General features: G+C 43.2%; 2 protein-coding genes and 1 pseudogene across 2 annotated transcripts in view; all 3 read right to left on the bottom strand.

Moving 5' to 3' along the window:
• Positions 1-230: 230 nt before the first annotated feature.
• LOC139420229 (LIM zinc-binding domain-containing Nebulette-like) overlaps positions 231-21,628 on the bottom strand; it is an 87,248-nt gene continuing 65,850 nt past the window's right edge. Inside the window, exons 5-7 of the mRNA XM_071170083.1 lie at positions 4,645-4,822; positions 2,674-2,795; positions 231-2,432 (exon numbers count right to left, since the gene is read on the bottom strand). Of these exons, the coding sequence (XP_071026184.1) occupies positions 2,256-2,432; positions 2,674-2,795; positions 4,645-4,822 (477 nt within the window). The 3' untranslated portion in view covers positions 231-2,255. The remainder of the gene's footprint in view (positions 2,433-2,673; positions 2,796-4,644; positions 4,823-21,628) is intronic.
• Positions 4,994-11,489, bottom strand: LOC139420230 (nebulette-like; annotated as a pseudogene).
• The window catches only part of LOC139420498 (uncharacterized), a 24,781-nt gene continuing 14,638 nt past the window's right edge, over positions 11,486-21,628 (bottom strand). Inside the window, exons 9-11 of the mRNA XM_071170707.1 lie at positions 18,082-18,180; positions 14,708-14,812; positions 11,486-11,567 (exon numbers count right to left, since the gene is read on the bottom strand). The gene's annotated coding sequence lies outside the window, so the exon portion shown is untranslated. The remainder of the gene's footprint in view (positions 11,568-14,707; positions 14,813-18,081; positions 18,181-21,628) is intronic.

Here is a 21,628-nt window from a genome sequence, read left to right as displayed (position 1 = left end):
CTGGATGTCATTGTGATGCGTCAATTATGATGCATCGTCAGTGCCTGCTGTGATCTTTGCACTTAGCTGTCAATATACTAGACATAGTAAGATATATAATAAGTCATGCTACAACCAACATTTATGCACAATAACCTGAAACAAACGGTGGTATTGTTAAATGTAATACACTGACCATGTATAATCCTCCGTAGCTTGTCAAAAGGTGTTTAAATTAACCAATTACAAAATCATTGTCGACAAAGATTTTTATTTTTCTCTCGTGACACACTGCAATTAATGACCCCCCAAAAATGTAACAAATGGTTAACTGAGGAAAAAGTGACACCTAAATAAAACTCGGTGTTGGCGTACAAACTGAGTAAACATTTTTTAGAGAGACAAAAAAAAAAATGGAACTACTAGAAGCAAAAACCTTTGGACAAAAAAGGCTTTATGAATTGAATAAGCAACACACCAAGCTTGAGGTTTCTTGGTGTTCCGTTATTGTCTCTTAAAGGCCAATAAATTTAGCATTTCACAACATTTTCATTTGTTACCACTTTCAGTAATAAAATGTAATGTACAAAACCACAGTAAAGAGAGAATCCCCAGCTACCATGTACCCAGAAATGAAGTCCTTGAATGGTCACAATAGTGTGCATGGATTTTGCATGCCTTAAGATATTATAAACCATTTATAACATGCATACGCTTAGAAGAAAAGATGCTATCTAGAACCAATAAGGGTTCTTTGGCTGTCCCCATAGGAGAACCCTTTTTGGTTCCAGGTAGAACCCTTTCCACAGAGGGTTCTACACGGATCCCAAAAGAGTTCTACCTGAAACCAAAAAGGGTTCTACCTGGAACCAAAAAAGGGTTCTACCTGGAACCAAAAAAGGGTTCTTCTATTGGGAAAGCCAAAGAACCCTTTTGGAGCCTTCTTTCCAAGAGTGTACTGTCATTAGTGTTTTTCTTATAGGAGCTAATGAATCAAGTGTTCACAATAGTTTAGAAATCTTAAGATTTACAATCTTCATTTACCATTCTTACTTGACACTGTTTAGATGGCAACATATGACAACCATGTTGCTAGTTAGTGCGAAGAGGACATAATCTAATTAAAGCCTGTGTGAGGCTAAACTGGTATTTGAGATGTAAACACTCCACTGAACTCAAAGCAAGAGGTGAGATGGTGTGACTCAATTAGAGTTTGTATCAACTATATTTACTTGTGGAGCTGGTTTAAACCTTTATGTCATCAGACCGAAACAGAATGAAGCTGCGTGTTAATGATATAACATAAGTTAAACAGCTGACTGTCTGGCAATCACTCAGGATTGTCCTGAAAATGTCATTTCTCCTTCACTCCCTCTCCCCTAATTTGTACATGAAACTAAGTTAGTATTGATGTCCAAATGCAAAATATAATAATTGAAATACAAAGGAGTACAAGAAGAAAGCGGGTCCCTCCCTATTCCGGGGCTGGAGGACTGGTTGGGCGCTATTCAAGCAAACCCACTAACCACTTTTCCAGGATAATTCGAAAACATTATTGGTATTGTGCTGCAAGAATGCACGTTTGGAACACAACGTTTGTGTGAAAAAATGAGAAACTGCTTAACGAATTCAAATGTGGTTTCAAGTGTGGGAATCATGATGTTTTCGACTTCTCCCAGAAAGTGGTAAATGTATTCCATTGAATAGGTCATTTTTTGTCGGCTAAATGTTGTCTATTTGAGGGTTACAATTCTCTGATTGAATTATATATATATATTTTCATTAACTGTTCACGTGGGACAAGCCACCAATGCTTTAAATTAAATCAAAAGCAAAACGTATTATTACATGATACACTTTTCCATGACCATTTTCAGCAGGTAATGTACAGTAGCTATGATAGTTTGGGTCTGTAGTCTAGACAGAGTAAACTGAACAACACCACCCAGTTCCTTTATCTCTGCTCATGTACAGTAGGCCTCCAGGACCAGACTTCAAACAGACACATGGGGAGAGGACTCCACCAAACCATGGTAAGGCTAGCCCCTTGGGTGCATTTCAATAATCTAGAATGGCCTCCTTTCCCCATCTCCTCTCCTTCAACTGTACTGAAATGAAATTAAAAGAACTGGTGGAAGTCAATTTCCCAGTAGGCATCCAGTCCGCCTTATCCCTTCTGCCTATCAAATCTTTTTGTTTTCACATCAGTGCTGATGGAGGAGAGGAGACAAGGAGTGAGGAAAGGAAATCGCTTAAAGACTATTGAGATGCGGCCCTTAGTTGAAGCACTCCACGTAGTTGGCAGGGAGCATGCCTGATTTGCCGGTCCTCTGAACGGTGCCGTACATCCAGCCCTCATCGATGGGCTGAGCGTTGACGATGACATCACCGTCGCGGAAGGACACCTCGTCGTGGTCCTGCGCTGCGTAGTCGTAGAGCGCCCGGTAAACTCTCTAAATGGGAGGTATGGCAACAATGTTAATCGTGTGTTTGTGTATACAAAGTTAGTTGTACAACATAAATATCAGGGCACACAAGTCATTGATTGTGTGAATTCCCAAAAACAATTGTAAACAAATGAGTGACATATTTTGGATAGTTTCCTAATTAAATTGGCCATGGCATACAAATACGATCCTGTATGAATTAAAAAAACCTACTGTAGAAGAATAGACTGCTTGCGTTGGAACTCACCATGGTGACAGATGGGGGGGACTGCTGAGACCTCACAGAGGACATGCTGGTCTGGTGCATGTAGCCGTACCCCGGCTGTTGCGGCTGGGCACTCTGATGGTACGCCCCAGGAAGCACAGGAGCTGGTAGTCAAAGACAGACAGGAAGATACAAAGACATTCATGACAAATGTTTAAGACCTTTCATTTAGTGCTCAAACTGTTTTTGAGCAGAAATACCATATCCTTAGAGTTTCACTGTGCATATTAGGTGATAGATAGAACATCACATCACAAAGGAATCAGAATGGAACCATGCCATCCCCAGTTGACCTGGACATGAATCAAAAGGTCACTGACTTAGGTATTTATGTGGGTAGAGAAGAGAACAGAGAGAGTTAGGGTTTAAACAGTTAAACACCACAACCATCTACAAAACTCTTGGAGTCTTTCAAATATTGGGTTAGGGACTTCTGTATATGACATATTAGTGGGCTGTTGGTCAGGTGATAGAGAGACGGGGGAGAGATCAGGTGGTAGAGGTCAGGTGGTAAAGGTCAGGTGGTAGAGGTCAGGTGGTAGAGAGACGGGGGAGAGGTCAGGTGTTAGAGAGACAGGGGAGAGGTCAGGTGGTAGAGAGACGGGGGAGAGGTCAGGTGGTAGAGAGACGGGGGAGAGGTCAGGTGGTAGAGAGACGGGGGAGAGGTCAGGTGGTAGAGAGACGGGGGAGAGGTCAGGTGTTAGAGAGACGGGGGAGAGGTCAGGTGGTAGAGAGACGGGGGAGAGGTCAGGTGGTAGAGAGACGGGGGAGAGGTCAGGTGGTAGAGAGACGGGGGATAGAGTAAGGTACTGATAGTAATGGATGAATTAATGAATATATTAATAAATTATGTCTTCTCCTTCCACCGTGTGTTTTTATTTTTCTGACAGAGCTTACTACTTCCATCCTGGGACTGCAGTGAGGAGCTGCTGCTGCAAACAGACAGGCTTTTGTCCCACAGGTCAGAGACAGAGGCCAGCGAGCTAACTGACTGGGCCTGCGAGAGCACCGACTGCTGAGATTGCTGCCGGGCACTGCCACAAGAGGGCGAAAGAGACAGTAGGAAAAATAAAAGTCAGGAAAATAACAGAGAGGCAATGGAAAGAACAAAGAGAACATGAGAAAGATGAAATTCAACTGAACGTAGAAGAGATGAGTGGCGTACTCAGGTAGAGAAATAAAGGTCTAGTTGGAGGGTGACATACAGTTGTCTAGATAAGGTGTGAGGGGAGATGAAAACATCCCGTAAAGTTTGTAGCACCAGACTGTCTCTGAAAACTTTTAGACTCAACGTTATCCTGCACAAGGTCAAAGATGGAGCCTGGGTCCGTCCACTGATCCTTAAGGTCATAAGGTCATTGACAGGGGAAAGGTCAGCAGGGAAAACAGAAATACACCGCTGAAGTCATGTAGATTACATACGTCCAACTTGGAACTTCTGCCCGCAGAGTGATAAACCTGTCACAATGGATATTTTCTGTTTCCACAAATGTAACTACATTTCCCTTTTATATCAAATACAATCTTTGGTAAATAGTTATTGTAAAGTGTCAATTTGAATTATCTGGGCATCAGCATTAAAAAATGAAAACAAATCAACTAGTTCTGGGCTTGTATCAGTAGAGGCTGCTGAGGGGAGGACAGCTCATAATAATGGCTGGAACAGAACATGGAAATCATGTGTTTGATACCATTCCATTAATTCTTGCTCCAGCCATTACCACGAGCTCGTCCTCTCCAATTAAGGTACCACAACCTCATGTGGCTTGTATCCTGACTGACACTAAACAACCCATAATTGATAGACACTAGACAGCAATTTCATTGTAACTTTGTTTGAAGGACATCACAAATTCTTAAAAGATGAGATTAATGAATTATCAAAATTCCCGTACTTTAAGGTCAAATCCTTTTTGAGGACGGGTGGTACCCGCCATTTTGTGTGCCACTCACCTACGATGATGCCTCCAGGTCTCCTGTCCATCTCTACCACCTGATGGTGTACTCCCTTGTGTACTCCCTCGCTCATCATCAGGTTGTTCCGGTGGTGCAATCTCTCCATGTTTTGGTCCTCCATCACTGGGGTGCATCCTCGGCCCCTCGTCCGCTCAAAGTCCTCATGGTACTTTGCCTGCCCAAGCAAAAATGGGTGGTACACTTTCAGCATCGCGATAACAACTCAGAGTTGTGTGTGGCAGCTTAATGAGAGGAACATTATTGATGTACATTTACACATTTGTGAAATCGTGTTACACCAGGCAAATCGGCTGTCAAGCACACGCACACACACACACACACACACACACACACAACCTTTGTGCATGTTGGTCAGAGAGCAACGGGTGTATTTTGGTCAGTATGCAAAACAATTCATCACAAGAAACCATGTAAAAATCACTTTATTAGTAACGCACACACAGACACGCTCACAGACACAGTACAGTACATTCATTATGGCTCCCTCATAACAAGGACACAGCCATGCTGTTAACTCTTTAGCTGTGTGGGTTAAAAGTGCAGCAGTCCCACATGCGGTGCGCTTCAGTTGTGTTAGATGTCGTTCTGTGACTCCCTGACACTACTCAGTCCGGGCGTGTCCAACTCGCCGCAGTACCGCCCCTTCATCTCCTTCATCCCGCGCTGGTACTTCACCTGCAATGCACAAAAGTAGGTCAGGTTGCATCTCAATAATCTAAAATAGCTCAAAAGTAATTGGTGGTCATACTGACTAGCACACTCCCACCTATGCCATTTCCACTACATAGTAGTGGTACTACTTTTGGTCAGAGCTAACATATACTGTAGGTTGCCATTTCAGATGCAGCCTATGTGACTTGCTGAGCTGATGTTCCCCTGGTTCTGACGGACTCTCTCCAACTCTGGGGTGACTCCCACACTGGGGGCCTGGAGCTGCTTTTTATGCTTCACCTGTGGACACACAATATTCACACAACATTAAAACATTCACAACTCAGAGTTTATCCGTCTCTGCAACCAGAAAACCAGTTTGCAACCAGAAAATGACATTATGATGTCCCATGAGAAATTTAGCTTGCTGGGTATCATTAGTGATTGGCATCTGGGTGAAAACAGTGTCCCGGTTCAGTCACCATGGTGCCAGAGATCCTGCCTGGGCTGCCAGGCTGGGCCCCCGTGTCCCTTCAGTCTGCTCCACTCCCTCAATGGGGGATTGTTCAGCAGGGTCCACTAATGGCTGTAATGACTTAGACTGGACCAGGGCCAGTGTGAAAGGATGTCTGTGTCAGGCAGGACAGGACAGAGTTTCAGACCAAATTAGTGTACAAAAATCATTGTGGGCTTGTATCTTTCAGGAGTTTACATGGAATGGAGTGAATTAAAATGTTGAATTCTAAAATAACAACCCAGGATTTGACTGAATGGTTGTTCAGTGTGTCTGCGGTTTGTGATTTTTAGTTAGCACCATTGAAGCTGTAGAAAATCCAAACAAACACAGATGAAAAGGGACAGGCAGACACAACAAAGAGGCCTGTTTTCAAAACAAGCTCTTCCTGTGAGGTCAAAGGTCAGACAAGGTTTAACCTCTCACCAAGCTGATGTTCTCCTGGTTTCTGCGGACCCTCTCCATGTCAACAGTTTCCATGACTACCGTCCCGCTCCCCACCCCGTCTCTGTATTTCACCTGGACATGGAACAGAGCCGTCACACAATATTACAGTGGCCCTGTTTACATGCTCATTGTACAAATGACACCATCACTCATCCTCTTGTTGATAGTTGAAGACCTTGTTACGATAAGAAAAATAAGTAAATAGATTTAGGTACAGCCTTTTCTGCTAGAGGCTGAACAATACCCTCACAGCAACATACTGGAGTTCATCCAGCCCAACGACTACATGTACGGTACATGGTTGTGTGGAACAATGGATCACATCTTACGTCACTGATTTCCTTTGTTCTCCCTGGCGAAGATGATTTCTGGAGTGTCGGTGACAGAAGACATCAGGCTTTTCAGCAGCTTTGAGTCCCAAGTGTACTGACACTGGAGGGGTAGAGCAAAAGGGTAACTGTGTTGACAGATAATACTGCATAAAAGTGTGTGTGTGTGTGTGTGTGTGTACTGTGTCCCTCACTGAGCTGATGTTTCTCTGGTTGTTCTTCACTCTCTCAATCTCAGGGGTGTCGAACACATACGAACCCTTCAGTTTCTCCGCCTCATCCTTGTACTTCTTCTGCATAAAGTTGAGGGAGATTGACACACCATCCAAGCACATATCCCATTCTGTGGTGTAAAATAAAGTGCAATGCGTGGTGGGATGCTGTACTGAGAGTTATCCCTAACTGACTGTAGACAGCTTTCAGGTAGGCGGCGTACAGTAGTTCTGATGTGTCTCGGACACTGTTCAATACGAGTTCTCCCTCAGCAGGGCTGTCTGCTTGCAGGAGGCCTGGAAGAGTCAAACACAGATTAACACGTACACTGACAGACTCAGGTCAGCTTGGCAACAACAAGACATCAAAAGGATCATGACAGAAATATTTGTTTTTGTTCCCTGTTGCAAAACGTTTTGCTACTGTGTGCCAAAGCTGAAGAACATACTCACATCCTGGTACTTTCCGCAGGTGCTGGAGTTGTAGGCAAACTCATGGAAAACAGAAAGGAAAACACTGCACACTGTTGCTCATTCTCCCAGGTGATATTTATTTACAACAACATTTCAACGTCTAGGTCGTCATCAGGCATCCATATCCCAGGTGGTGGAAGGTCCTATATATAGGGGCAATACTCAGTGACATCACTTCCTGAAACAGGAGGTTAAAAATATATAACATAGGTTCACAATATTAACATTCAATGTATCAAAATATATGATCATACATAAGAAATGTGATCAATATTTACAGTAATATACAGTTGAAGTCGGAAGTTTACATACACCTTAGCCAAATACATTTAAACTCAGTTTTTCACAATTCCTGACATTTAATCAGAGTAAAAATTCCCTGTCTTGAATCAGTTAGGATCACCACTTTATTTTAAGAATGTGAAATGTCAGAATAATAGTAGAGTGAATGATTTATTTCAGGTTTGATTTCTGTTATCACATTCCCAGTGGGTCAGAAGTTTACATACACTCAATTAGTATTTGGTAGCATTGCCTTTAAATTGTTTAACTTGGGTCAAACGTTTCAGGTAGCCTTCGACAAGCTTCCCACAATAAGTTGGGTGAATTTTGGCCCACTCCTCCTGACAGAGCTGGTGTAACTTAGTCAGGTTTGTAGGCCTCCTTGCTCGCACACACTTTTTCAGTTCCTCCCACAAATGTTCTATAGGATTGAGGTCAGGGCTTTGTGATGGCGACACCAATACCTGTCCTTAAGCCATTTTGCCACAACTTTGGAAGTATGCTTGGTCTCATTGTCCATTTGGAAGACCCATTTGCGACTAAGCTTTAACTTCCTTACCCATGTCTTGAGATGTTGCTTCAATATATCCACATAATTTTCCTCCCTCATGATGCCATCTATTTTGTGAAGTGCACCAGTCCCTCCTGCAGCAAAGCACCCACACAACATGATGCTGCCACACCCGTGCATCACGGTTGGGATAGTGTTCTTCGGCTTGCAAGCCTCCCCGTTTTTCCTCCAAACATAACAATGGTCATTATGACCAAACAGTTCCATTTTTGTTTCATCTTTGTCCCCATGTGCAGTTGCAAACCATAGTCTGGCTTTTTTTTATGACGGTTTTGGAGCAGTGGCTTCTTCCTTGCTGAGCGGTCTTTCAGGTTATGTCGATATAGGACTCGTTTTTACTGTGGAAATAGATACTTTTGTACCTGTTTCCTCCAGCATCTTCACAAGGTCCTTTGCTGTTGTTCTGGGATTGATTTGCACTTTTTGCGCCAAAGTATGTTCATCTCTAGGAGACAGAACGCGTCTCCTTCCTGAGCGGTATGACGGCTGTGTGGTCCCATGGTGTTTATACTTGCGTACTATTGTTTGTACAGATGAACGTGGTACCTTCAGGCGTTTGGAAATTGCTCCCAAGGATGAACCAGACTTGTGGAGGTCTACAATTTTTTTCCTGAGGACTAGGCTGATTTATTTTGATTTCCCCATGATGTCAAGCGAAGAGGCACAGAGTTTGAAGGTAGGCCTTGAAATACACTCACAGGTACACCTCCAATTGACACAAATAATGTCAATTAGCCTATTGGAAGCATCTAAAGCCATGACATAATTTTCTGTAATTTTCCAAGCTGTTTAAAAGTACAGTCAACTTAGTGTATGTAAACTTCTGACTCACTGGAATTGTGATACAGTGAATAATAAGAGAAACAATCTGTCTATAAACAATTGTTGGAAAAATTACTTGTGTCATGTACAAAGTAGATGTCTTAACAGACTTGCCAAAACTATAGTTTGTTAACAAGAAATTTGTGGAGTGGTTGAAAAACGAGTTTAAATGACTCCAACCTAAGTGTATGTAAACTTCCGACTCCAACTGTATGTACATACACATGCAATATTTAATTAGGATAAAAAACACAATCATTTGGACATTTTGAAACTATAAAAACGGTTTCAAGTCAAACTCCTTGTTAAGGCCAAGAGGAGACAGTGTGTTCAGCCTGTGGACCCAAAAAGATTCCCTTTGAAGAAGTTTCCTCTCATTGTCTCCTCCCCTGAGTGACACCTTGACCATTTCTATTCCAATGTATCTCAGAGAACTAATAGAATGTCCAGCTAGTACAAAATGAACAAAAACTGCATGCTACTGTGTGCCCTAATGAACTTGACCAAGGTCTCAAATGAAGGCCTCGACAGAACATAGACAGGCACGTTATAGTCTCTAAAATTAATGTTTAATGAGGCGGTTTCATAAGAGAGAGATGCAGACAAGCGAAGCTTGGGCCCATCTATAAGTGATGAGGGAGGGCCATACGTATTCTGTGAGCGTGGCTGTTGTGTAATGGAGCCCTGAGGCTGAACGGGTCCTGACAGTCCATCTGCTGCCTGTTATTTTGCCTGATTATAATGACTCTGGGCTGATTAGTATTAGTGTAAAACAGAGTGGGTGTTCTCAGATGATTTTGTTTTTCTCACAAAACAGATGTGATTCTTTAGCTGTGTGTCACATTTAAAACATTTAGAACTTAAAATATGACAAATGTGTCTGGTTCCATTTCAGCCTCTACCCCTTTGGTGTCTCCTGTCTACATTTACTAAAGGTTTTGAATAGTAAGCACTATGATGACGGCTCTACCTAAGACTAAGTGGTGCTTCCACTATAATGTTTTTTACCTGTGCAGTCCTCTGTGCAGAACCAAGTTATTGGGAGAGAAAGCGAGCTGGGCCTAACAAGCAGTATCGGTTGAAACCTGCCTGGCTGGTTAACTAGAGCTAAAGGTTTGGCTCTACCTGGCTGGTTAACTAGCGGTAAGGGTTGGGCCCTACCTGGCTGATTAACTAGCGGTATGGATTGGGGCCTACCTGGCTGGTTAACTAGCTGTTTTGGTTGGGCCCTACCTGGCTGGTTAACTAGTGGTTTGGGTTGGGCCCTACCTGGCTGATTAACTAGCGGTATCGATTGGGCCCTACCTGGCTGGTTAACTAGCGGTATGGATGGGGCCTACCAGGTTAGTTAACTAGCGGTAAGGGTTGGGCCCTACCTGGCTGGTTAACTAGCGGTATGGGTTGGGCCCTACCTGGCTGGTTAACTAGCGGTATGGATTGTGGCCTACCTGGTTGGTTAACTAGCGGTAAGCGTTGGGCCCTACCTGGCTGGTTAACTAGCGCTAAAGGTTGGGCCCTACCTGGCTGATTAACTAGCGGTATCGATTGGGCCCTACCTGGCTGGTTAACTAGCGGTATCGATTGGGCCCTACCTGGCTGGTTAACTAGCGGTATCGATTGGGCCCTACCTGGCTGGTTAACTAGCGGTATCGATTGGGCCCTACCTGGTTGGTTAACTAGCGGTAAGGGTTGGGCCCTACCTGGCTGGTTAACTAGCGCTAAAGATTGGGCCCTACCTGGCTGATTAACTAGCGGTATCGATTGGGCCCTACCTGGCTGGTTAACTAGCGCTAAAGGTTGGGCCCTACCTGGCTGATTAACTAGCGGTATCGATTGGGCCCTACCTGGCTGGTTAACTAGCGGTATCGATTGGGCCCTACCTGGCTGGTTAACTAGCGCTAAAGGTTGGGCCCTACCTGGCTGATTAACTAACGGTATCGATTGGGCCCTACCTGGCTGGTTAACTAGCGCTAAAGGTTGGGCCCTACCTGGCTGATTAACTAGCGGTATCGATTGGGCCCTACCTGGCTGATTAACTAGCGGTATCGATTGGGCCCTACCTGGCTGGTTAACTAGCGCTAAAGGTTGGGTTGATATTTAATATTTTTGGGGGAATATATTTGCAAAAAAAATAAAAACCTGATTTTGCTCTGTCATTATGGGGAATTGTGTGTAGATTGATGAAAATAAAATGTAATCAATTTTAGAATAAGGCTGTAACGTAACAAAATGTGGAAAAAGTCAAGGGGTCTGAATACTTTTCGAATGTACTGTATGTGATCTCTGCAGGGAGGTGAACCCACAACCTTGCTGCTACAGCCACGCTTATACCAACAGAGACATATAGGATCATTATCTTTAAAAAAAACATCCAGTGTTTTTTAGCGGGTACTGGAGATAAAAGAAAGCACTGCTCCCATGTGGTTTATTGAGATGTTTTGACCGTAAACTCCATGGGGGCATAGATCCCAGTGTCTGGAGTATTCTTTTGTAATACTGACCTGGCTGTGTAGTACCGCATTCTCTTGCTGTTCTGTTGTGTCCAGTGCTATATAGTAGTGTCCGTTAGACCGCTCGTACTTCTTCTTCTACTTTACCTGAATAGACAGAGAGCACAGGTGTGTCACACTGTGATCTGTTTCACCTGTCTTTGTGATTGTCTCCACCACCCTCCAGGTGTCTCCCATCTTCCCCATTATCCCCTGTGTAGTTATACCTGTGTTCTCTGTTTGTCTGTTGCCAGTTCGTCTTGTTTGTTAACTTCATTGGGGGCAGTATTTTCATGTCCGGATGAAAAGCATGCCCAAAGTAAACTGCCTGTTTCTCAGGCCCAGAAGCTAGGATATGCATATAATTGGTAGATTTAGATAGAAAACACTTTCAAACACTTTCTACAGTTTCTAAAACTGTTAAAATGATGTCTGTGAGTATAACAGAACCTATTTGGAAGGCGAAATCCTGAGGACAAACCATCCTTAGGTCACTGTGTTTTCAATTGGTTTTCTATGGGAAACTATATTTATGTATATTCCGTCTTAAATTTTATCGATTATTTATGTTTTAGGATATTTAAGGTTGGATTAGGAAAGTTGTTTGAAATGTTTGGACCAAGTTTACAGGTAACTTATTAGATACTTTCTAGTCATGTTGGGCGAGTTGGAACCGTAACCGGTGTTCTGAATCAAACGTGCCAAATAAATGGATATAAAGAAGGAATTTATTGAACAAAAGGACCATTTGTGATGTTTCTTCTGTGCCAACAGAAGAAGATCTTCAAAGGTAAGGCATGAATTATATCGTTATTTCTGACTTTCGTGTCGCAACTCCCTGGTTGAAAATGATTTGTTATGCATTTATGCGCTGTCCTCAGATAATCGCATGTTTTGCTTTCGCCGTAAAGCCTTTTTGAAATCTGACATGGTGGCTGGAGTAACAACAAGTTAAGCTTTATTTTGATGTATTGCACTTGTGATTTTATGAAAGTGAAAGTCCTGTCTCTGAGCCTGCCTGCCTGACCACTCTGCCTGCCCCTGACCCTGCCTGCCGTGCTGTACCTTTGCCCCACCTCCAGATTACCGACCTCTGCCTGACCCGACCCTGAGCCTGCCTGCCCATTCATCGCCATTTACCCGTTGTTGTTGTTGTCTTAGCTGTTTACCTGTTGATGTCTTACCCATTGTTGTCTTAGCTCTCCCAATCAACACCTGTGATTGCTTTATGCCTCTCTCTAATGTCAATATGCCTTGTATACTGTTGTTTAGGGTAGCTCTCATTGTTTTATTTTACTGCGGAGCCCCTAGTCCCGCTCAACATACCTCAGATAGCTCCTTTGTCCAACCCCCCACACATGCGGAGACCTCACTTAGCTTAACTGGCGCCTCCAGAGATGCAACCTCTCTCATCGTTACTCAATGTCTAGGTTTACCTCCACTGTACTCGCACCCTACCATACCCTTGTCTGTACATTATGCCCTGAATCTATCCTACCACGCCCAGAAATCTGCTCCTTTTATTCTCTGTTCCCAATGCACTAGACGACCAGTTCTTACAGCCTTTAGCTGTACCCTCATTCTACTCCTCCTCTGTTCCCCTGGTGATGTAGAGGTTAACCCAGGCCCTGTGTGTCCCCAGGCACTCTCATTTGTTGACTTCTGTAGCCGTAAAAGCCTTGGGATCATGCATGTTAACATCAGAAATAAGTCTCTCACTGTTGCCGCTTGCTATAGACCCCCCTCAGCTCCCAGCTGTGCCCTGGACACCATATGTGAATTGATTGCCCCCCATCTATCGTTAGAGTTCATACTGTTAGGTGACCTAAACTGGGATATGCTTAACACCCCAGCCGTCCTACAATCTAAACTAGATGCCCTCAATCTCACACAAATTATCAAGGAACCTACCAGGTATAACCCCAAATCCGTAAACACGGGCACCCTCATAGATATCATCCTGACTAACGTTCCCTCTAAATACACCTCTGCTGTTTTCAACCAGCTCCGTCTTATCTCAGTTCACTGGTCACCATAGCAACACCCACCCGTAGCACGCGCTCCAGCAGGTATATTTCACTGGTCACCCCCAAAGCAAATTCCTCCTTTGGCCGCCTTTCCTTCCAGTTCCCTGCTGCCATTGACTGGAACAAATTGCAAAAATCACTGAAGTTGGAGACTTCTATCTCCCTCATTAACTTTAAGCATCAGCTGTCAGAGCAGCTTACCGATCGCTGCAGCTGTACACAGCCCATCTGTAAATAGCCCATCCAACCAACTACCTACCTCATCCCCATATTTGTTTTTGTTTTTCTGCTCTTTTGCACACCAGTATCTCTACTTGCACATCCTCATCTTCACATATATCACTCCAGTGTTAATTGCTAAATTGTAATTAATTCACCACTATGGCATATTTATTGCCTTACCTCCTTACTTCATTTGCACACACTGTACACAGATTTTTCTATTGTGTTATTGACTGTACGTTTATTTATCCCATGTGTAACCATGTGTTGTTGTTTTTGTCGCACTGCTTTGCTTTATCTTGGCCGGGTTGCAGTTGTAAATGAGAACTTGTTCTCAACTGGCCTACCTGGTTAAATAAAGGTGAAATAAATAAAATAAAAAAAGTGGTGAGGGTGGTGCGGTCTGCCCAACGCATCACCGGGTGCAAACTACCGGCCTTCAAGGACACCTACAGCATCCAATGTCATAGGAAGGCCAAAAAGATCATCAAGGACAACAACCACCTGAGCCACTACCTGTTCACACCACTACCATCAAGAAGGCCAGGTCAGTAAATGTGCATCAATGCTGGGACCGAGAGACTGAAAAACAGCTTCTATCTCAAGGCCATCAGACTGTTAAATAGCCATCAGTAGCACCTAAGAGGCGGCTGCCCTATATACACAGACTTTAAATCGCTGGCCACTTAAATAATAGAACACTGGTCACTTTAATAATGTTTACATATTTTGCATTACTCATCTCATATGTATATACTGTATCCTATACTATTCTACTGTATCTTATGCCGCTCCGACATTGCTCGTCCAAATATTTCTAGATTCTTAATTCCATTCCTTTACTTTGGATTTGTGTATATTGTTGTGAAATTAGATATTACTACACTGTTGGAGCTAGAAACACAAGCATTTCGCAACAACCACAATAACATCTGCTAAATACGTGTATGTGACCAATACAATTTGATTGATTTGAAACAGAGAAGAGGTAAACATTACGTTGCTCTGCAGCTTGGTAGCGTGTAGCGCGTACTCCAGGTGCAGAAGGTTGGGCAGGTCCATGGATGCCTCAATCACCTGGTTCTGATTGGTCTTAGACTTCACCTACAGACAACAAACAAACCCAGAATGAAACCTCTGATAAATGAGTGTTGTCCTTCACATGTGGTGGGTGCAAGAAAAGGAGGAGGAAGCAAGGTGAGGATTCTATGAGACAAAAAATACGGCATTTACCTCACTCATCCCACAGTGGTACAACACGTTTGGGGTCGACTCCCGTTTCAATTCATGTCAATTAAAAATGGTCCTTTGTTGTTACTGTGGATATCTTCAACTCAATAAGTTCAATGTCAATCCACCTCCTGAATTGACTGAACAAAAATTTGGAATTGACCCCAACCCTGGTGAATACACTGTCGATTTGTTCTCAAGTCCTAAGACGTCTGACGTGCTTCTCATCCAAAAGGACCCCGCTTCAACTCTTTCTAGTTTACACCAAACCCTCAATTTGCCTTTAAAAGGTTCCCATGGTAACTGCTAACGCAACAGCCTGAATTTTAGCTAAGTGCACGTTGAGAGAAATAAAACAGAGGAAGCTCAATGGAACAAACCCCAGAGACAGGAGAGGAGCTGAGGGGGTGTAGCATTTACAGGTTGTTTTGTAGGGACATTGTAGGAGGGTGCACTGTAATACCCCACTACTGAGCCAAGCAGAGCTGAGCTGTGGCTATGGCCACTTTCAGCGGACAAAACGTTGTTGAACGCTGCAGATAGAAAGGCCACAAATAGAATGATGTGATTCCTTATTCTACATGATTGTTCTACATAGCATACTTCTATCTCAACACGTCCTGCTGAACCCATCCACCATAATGGGGAACTGTGTTAGAAAGGACAATGTGGGGAACAAATCGGAGCCAGCACATTACAGTTTGGGTCCGTGCGATAGTGTGAAAAGGGTATAAGTGCACGTGACTGGGGTGGGGATGGACAGGACATGTTGGAGACCCACCTGGCTGGAGAGGGGGTCAGCCTGTGTGTGTTAGAAGGACACATTCGCTAGTGGTTGTACTGGGGATTCTGACCATTAAACTCCCTCTCAAATTTATCCTTGTACTGCAGCTGATATGTGTTATGAGTGTGTGTGTGCATGTGTGTGTGTGAGAGAGAAAGAGCAAGAGTGTGTAAGAGAGACAGAGAGATATGTGAGTATGCACAGGGTCAGTAGAAATTATTAGATAGACACCCACATAAGGTAATCAAAGTCAAGGCCATTCCTTCTTCCCCTGCCTCACCTTTCCCCTCAGCAAAATGCAAATTAATTACTTCAAAATCATACAATGTGATTTTCTGGATTTTTGTTTTAGATTCCGTCTCTCACAGTTGAAGTGTACCTATGATAAAAATCACAGACCTCTAAATTCTTTGTAAGTAGGAAAACCTGCAAACCTTGTTCTCCCCACTGTATATCTATCCTACCCTGCCTTTCTAAGGTCTTCGAAAGCAAAGTTAACAAACAGATTACCAACCATTTCGAATCCCACAGTACCTTCCCCGCTATGCAATCTGGTTTCAGAGCTGGTCATGGGTGTACCTCAGCCACACTCAAGGTCCAAAATTATATCATAACCGCCATCGATAAGAGACATTACTGTGCAGCCATATTCATCGACCTGGCCAAGGCTTTCGACTCTTGTCAATCACCGTATTCTTATCGGCAGACTCAACAGCCTTAGTTTCTTTAATGACTGCCTCGCCTGGTTCACCAACTACTTCGCTGATAGAGTTCAGTGTGTCAAATCGGAGGGCCTGTTGTCCGGACCTCTGGCAGTCTCTATGGGGGTGTCACAGGGTTCAATTCTAGGGCCGACTCTCTTCTCTGTATACATCAATGATGTCGCTCTTGCTGCTGGTGATTCTCTGAATCTACCTCTACGCAGACGACACCATTCTGTATACTTCTGGCCCTTTGTTGGACACTGTGTTAACTAACCTCCAGACGAGCTTCAATGCCATACAACTCTCCTTCCGTGGCCTCCAACTGCTCTTAAATGCTAGTAAAACTAAATGCATGCTTTTCAAACGATCACTGCCCTCACCTGCCCGCCCTTCCAGCATCACCACTCTGGACGGCTCTGACTTAGAATATGTGGATAACTACAAATACCTAGGTGTCTGGTTAGACTGTAAAATCTCCTTCCAGACTCACATTAAGCATCTCCAATCCAAAATTAAATCTAGAATCGGCATCCTATTTCGCAACAAAGCATCCTTCACTCATGCTGCCAAACATACCCTCGTAAAACTGACCATCCAACCGATCCTCGACTTCGGCGATGTCATTTATAAAATAGCCTCCAACACTCTACTCAACAAATTGGATGTAGTCTATTACAGTGCCATCCGTTTTGTCACCAAAGCCTGATATACTACCCACCACTGCGACCTGTACACTCTCGTTGGCTGGCCCTCGCTTCACTCTCGTCACCAAACCCACTGGCTCCAGGTCATCTACAAGTCTCTGCTAGGTAAAGCCCCGCCTTATCTCAGCTCACTGGTCACCATAGCAGCGCCCATTCGTAGCACGCGCTCCAGCAGGTATATCTCACTGGTCATCCCCAAAGCCAATTTATCCTTTGGCCGCCTTTCCTTCCAGTTCTCTACTGCCAATGACTGGAACGAACTGCAAACATTTCTGAAGCTGGAGACTCACATCTCCCTCACTAGCTTTAAGCACCAGCTGTCAGAGCAGCTCACAGATCACTGCACCTGTACATAGCCAATCTGTAAACAGCCTATCCAACTACCTCATCCACATACTGTATTTATTTTGCTCCTTTGCACCCCAGTATCTCTACTTGCACATTCATCTTCTGCACATCTACCATTCCAGTGTTTAATTGCTATATTGTAATTACTTCGCCACCATGGCCTATGTATTGCCTTAACTCCCTTATCTTACCTCATTTGCACTCACTGTATATAGACTTTTTGTTTTCTTTTTTTTCTACTGTATTATTAACTGTATGTTTTGTTTATTCCATGTGTAACTCTGTGTTGTTGTATGTGTCGAACTGCTATGCTTTATCTTGGCCAGGTCGCAGTTGCAAATTAGAACTTGTTCTCAACTAGCCTACCTAGTTAAATAATATATATATATATATTTTTAAATCTCCTTTCCATTAACAGTGACTAAAGGGGAAGGCCAGAACAGTATCGAGATGCATGGTCTTGTCCCAATACTCGTAAATCATCTCCTACCCTTGTCTCCTTTCCTCATTTAATTTCCTTCATGGTTGGAGACAAGCTAATTTTCCAGTCAGTCAATGGTACAATACCTGGTTTTAAAAAGACAACAGTAGTTGACATCTTACCTGGCTAGTGAGTTTGGATTCCACATTGGCATGCTCGATATCAAACCTTCCCAGGACATCATTGTAGATGTAATGCTTAGTTTTACTCCTATAGGCCACCTGTGAAACAGAGAAAAAGGTAAGCAAAGGTATACAGGCACACACATGCATGCACACAGGCACTCAGACACATACAGAGATCAACAACAGACCACACAATCAAAACATGTCCCCAATATATGAAAAGGCTAACTTCGCTCTATTCTCTGCTACATTATGTACATGGGCCTCCCTCTAAATGATGCAGATTGTGTGTGTGTGTGTGTGTGTGAGAGAGAGAGCACAGCTGGGGACTGGGACTGTTGTTGTAGTGGTGGTGTTGAATGTTTTATGACTGTTACTACCCACACACACCCTCTCCTACACACCACTAGCAAAGTTGTCTGTCCCACTGTAAACTAACTACCACTTTGAAGGCTTAATGAAGCCTTCATAAACCCTTTATAATGCCTATAAAAGTATTTGATCCCCTGCTGGTTTTTTACGTTTGCCCACTGACAAAGAAATGATCAGTCTATAATTTTAATGGTAGGTTTATTTGAACAGTGAGAGACAGAATAACAACAACAAAAATCCAGAAAAACGCATGTCAAAAATGTTATAAATTGATTTGCATTTTAATGAGGGAAATAAGTATTTGACCCCTCTCAATCAGAAAGATTTCTGGCTCCCAGGTGACTTTTATACAGGTAACAAACAGATTAGGAGCACACTCTTAAAGGGAGTGCTCCTTATCTCAGTTTGTTACCTGTATAAAAGACACCTGTCCACAGAAGCAATCAATCAATCAGATTCCAAACTCTCCACCATGGCCAAGACCAAAGAGCTCTCCAAGGATGTCAGGGACAAGATAGTAGACCTACACAAGGCTGGAATGGACTACAAGACCATCGCCAAGCAGCTTGGTGACCAGTGACAACAGGTGGTGCGATTATTCGCAAATGGAAGAAACACAAAGAACTGTCAATCTCCCTCGGCCTGGGGCTCCATGCAAGATCTCACCTCGTGGAGTTGCAATGACCATGAGAACAGTGAGGAATCATCCCAGAACTACACGGGAGGATCTTGTCAATGATCTCAAGGCAGCTGGGACCATAGTCACCAAGAAAAATTGGTAACACACTGCGCCGTGAAGGACTGAAATCCTGCAGTGCCCGCGAGGTACCCCTGCTCAAGAAAGCACTGAAGTTTGCCAATGAACATCTGAATGATTCAGAGGACAACTGAGTGAAAGTGTTGTGGTCCGGTGAGACCAAAATGGAGCTCTTTGGCATCAACTCAACTCAACTCGCCATGTTTGGAGGAGGAGGAATGCTGCCTATGACCCCAAGAACACCATCCCCACCGTCAAACATAGAGGTGAAAACATTATGCTTTGGGGGTGTTTTTCTGCTAAGGGGACAGGACAACTTCACCGCATCAAAGGGACGATGGACGGGGCCATGTACCATCAAATCTTGAGTGAGAACCTCCTTCCCTCAGCCAGGGCATTGAAAATGGGTAGTGGATGGGTATTCCAGCATGACAATGACCCAAAACACATGGCCACGGCAACAAAGTATTGGCTCAAGAAGAAGCACATTAAGGTCCTGGAGTGGCCTATCCAGACTCCAGACCTTAATCCCATAGAAAATCTGTGGAGGGAGCTGAAGGTTCGAGTTGCCAAACGTCAGCCTCGAAATCTGAATGACTTGGAGAAGAGCTGCAAAGAGGAGTGAGACAAAATTCCTCCTGAGATGTGTGCAAACCTGGTGGCCAACTACAAGAAACTTCTGACCTTTGTGATTGAAGGGTTTTGCCACCAAGTACTAAGTCATGTTTTGCAGAGGGGTCAAATACTTATTTCCCTCATTAAAATGCAAATCAATTTAGAACATTTTTGACATGCGTTTTTCTGGATTTTTTTGTTGTTATTCTGTCTCTCACTGTTCAAATAAACCTACCATTAAAATTATAGACTGATAATTTCTTTGTCAGTGGGCAAACGTACCAAATCAGCAGGGGATCAAATACTTTTTTCCCTCACTGTAGATGCTACAGAAATGATTAACAAGCAAATACCTGTCGTGTCTTTGGCTATGCCGGATTAAGTGATATGACATGCTATTCTATAAAATAATTGATTCGTAAATAATATTACCTGATTGAGCTAATCATGTAAATGTAATTAACTAGAGAGTCGGGGCACCACAAAATAATATTTATAGAGCTGTTATCTTCTGAATAAACTCTTAAAGACCTAGTAATATTTTACATCAATAGCAGTCAATATTAATCGTCACCTTAATTCAGTCTCATCTGAAAGTTGTAAATTCTTGGTTATCTTCACGAACCCTGGCTAACAAGTTGAATCAGCAATACAAAATTGGGATTAATTATTTATTAATTAAATACCTAACTAATCACACAGAATTGCACATACACATATTTAATCATAACTTGATTATAAATTACGTCATAAAGGAAAACGTCCCTGGCGGAACAGATATGACAGCTTGTTACACAAAAGAAAAGGGGCTGGGTTTGAGTGAAAGAGCGGGAAGACTGAGAACCAAAGGAAGAAGCTATGCTATCGTAAATACAATATTTTATGTATTTTAAATTACCGCCCATTTGGAAAAGGAAAATGCAATAAATATTTACTCTGAGCTGCGCTTCGGAAGGTTGGTGGTAGATGGAAGGCCGTGTTGCCAAACCGAGTCCTTTGTCCTTTGAAGAATGTCTCTGGTTGTCAATTGAATACGTTGTAATAACGTCATTGTGTGATAGACGGGATACTCTGTCTGTTCCTTCCTAGCCCTCGTTTGCAGCTGCTGTTGCTAACTCAACGGCTAGGAGGTATCACTTCTGTAGTGAATAATAGTTCAAAGTTCATACCATTCGCAACCAAAGCTCACGCTGATGTTAGCTTCGTTCTGTAGTTATTATCTGAACCATTCTGACATCGGACCGTTGTCCTCACATCCTCGGAACAGGAGGTTATATTGTCGTCAAGGCTTTATATAGGAAGGGAGAAAAGCGGTGTGTTTCATAGTTTACAACCTATGTCTCTTCACGTGGGCGGGCCACTGAGTCGGGCCTAATTCACTCATGAAAACCCAAATCTCACATTTTAGAAGCTAAAATCACATTTCATCCCATCACGAATAATTTCATATTCAAACATTTAAATTGAATAACAATTCCATGTGAATCCGATAACTCTGATGTGTAGACTTTCCACTGTTGAGTTTATGTCATCTTATCATTGATGAGAATGTCTCAGATGACAACCGAACTTACATCATATTCATTAAGTACCACTGCATATGTTCAATTGGTCGGATTACCAGAATATAGTTCATTTTCCCCCACCTTCTGATGTTCCCAGAATCTCTAGGTTAACCAAGGGTTTTGCAAATGTAACATCAGTAGGGTAGAGAGAGGAAAAACCGGGGGGAAGAGGTATTTATGACTGTCATAAACCTACCCCCAGGCCAACGTCATGACATACCTTATGCTATATAAA

The sequence above is a fragment of the Oncorhynchus clarkii genome, chromosome 11, assembly GCF_045791955.1.
Source record: "Oncorhynchus clarkii lewisi isolate Uvic-CL-2024 chromosome 11, UVic_Ocla_1.0, whole genome shotgun sequence".
Classification (NCBI taxonomy): domain Eukaryota; kingdom Metazoa; phylum Chordata; class Actinopteri; order Salmoniformes; family Salmonidae; genus Oncorhynchus; species Oncorhynchus clarkii.
Note: the sequence above shows the minus strand (reverse complement) of the source record. Positions and strands in the feature narration are given on the sequence as shown.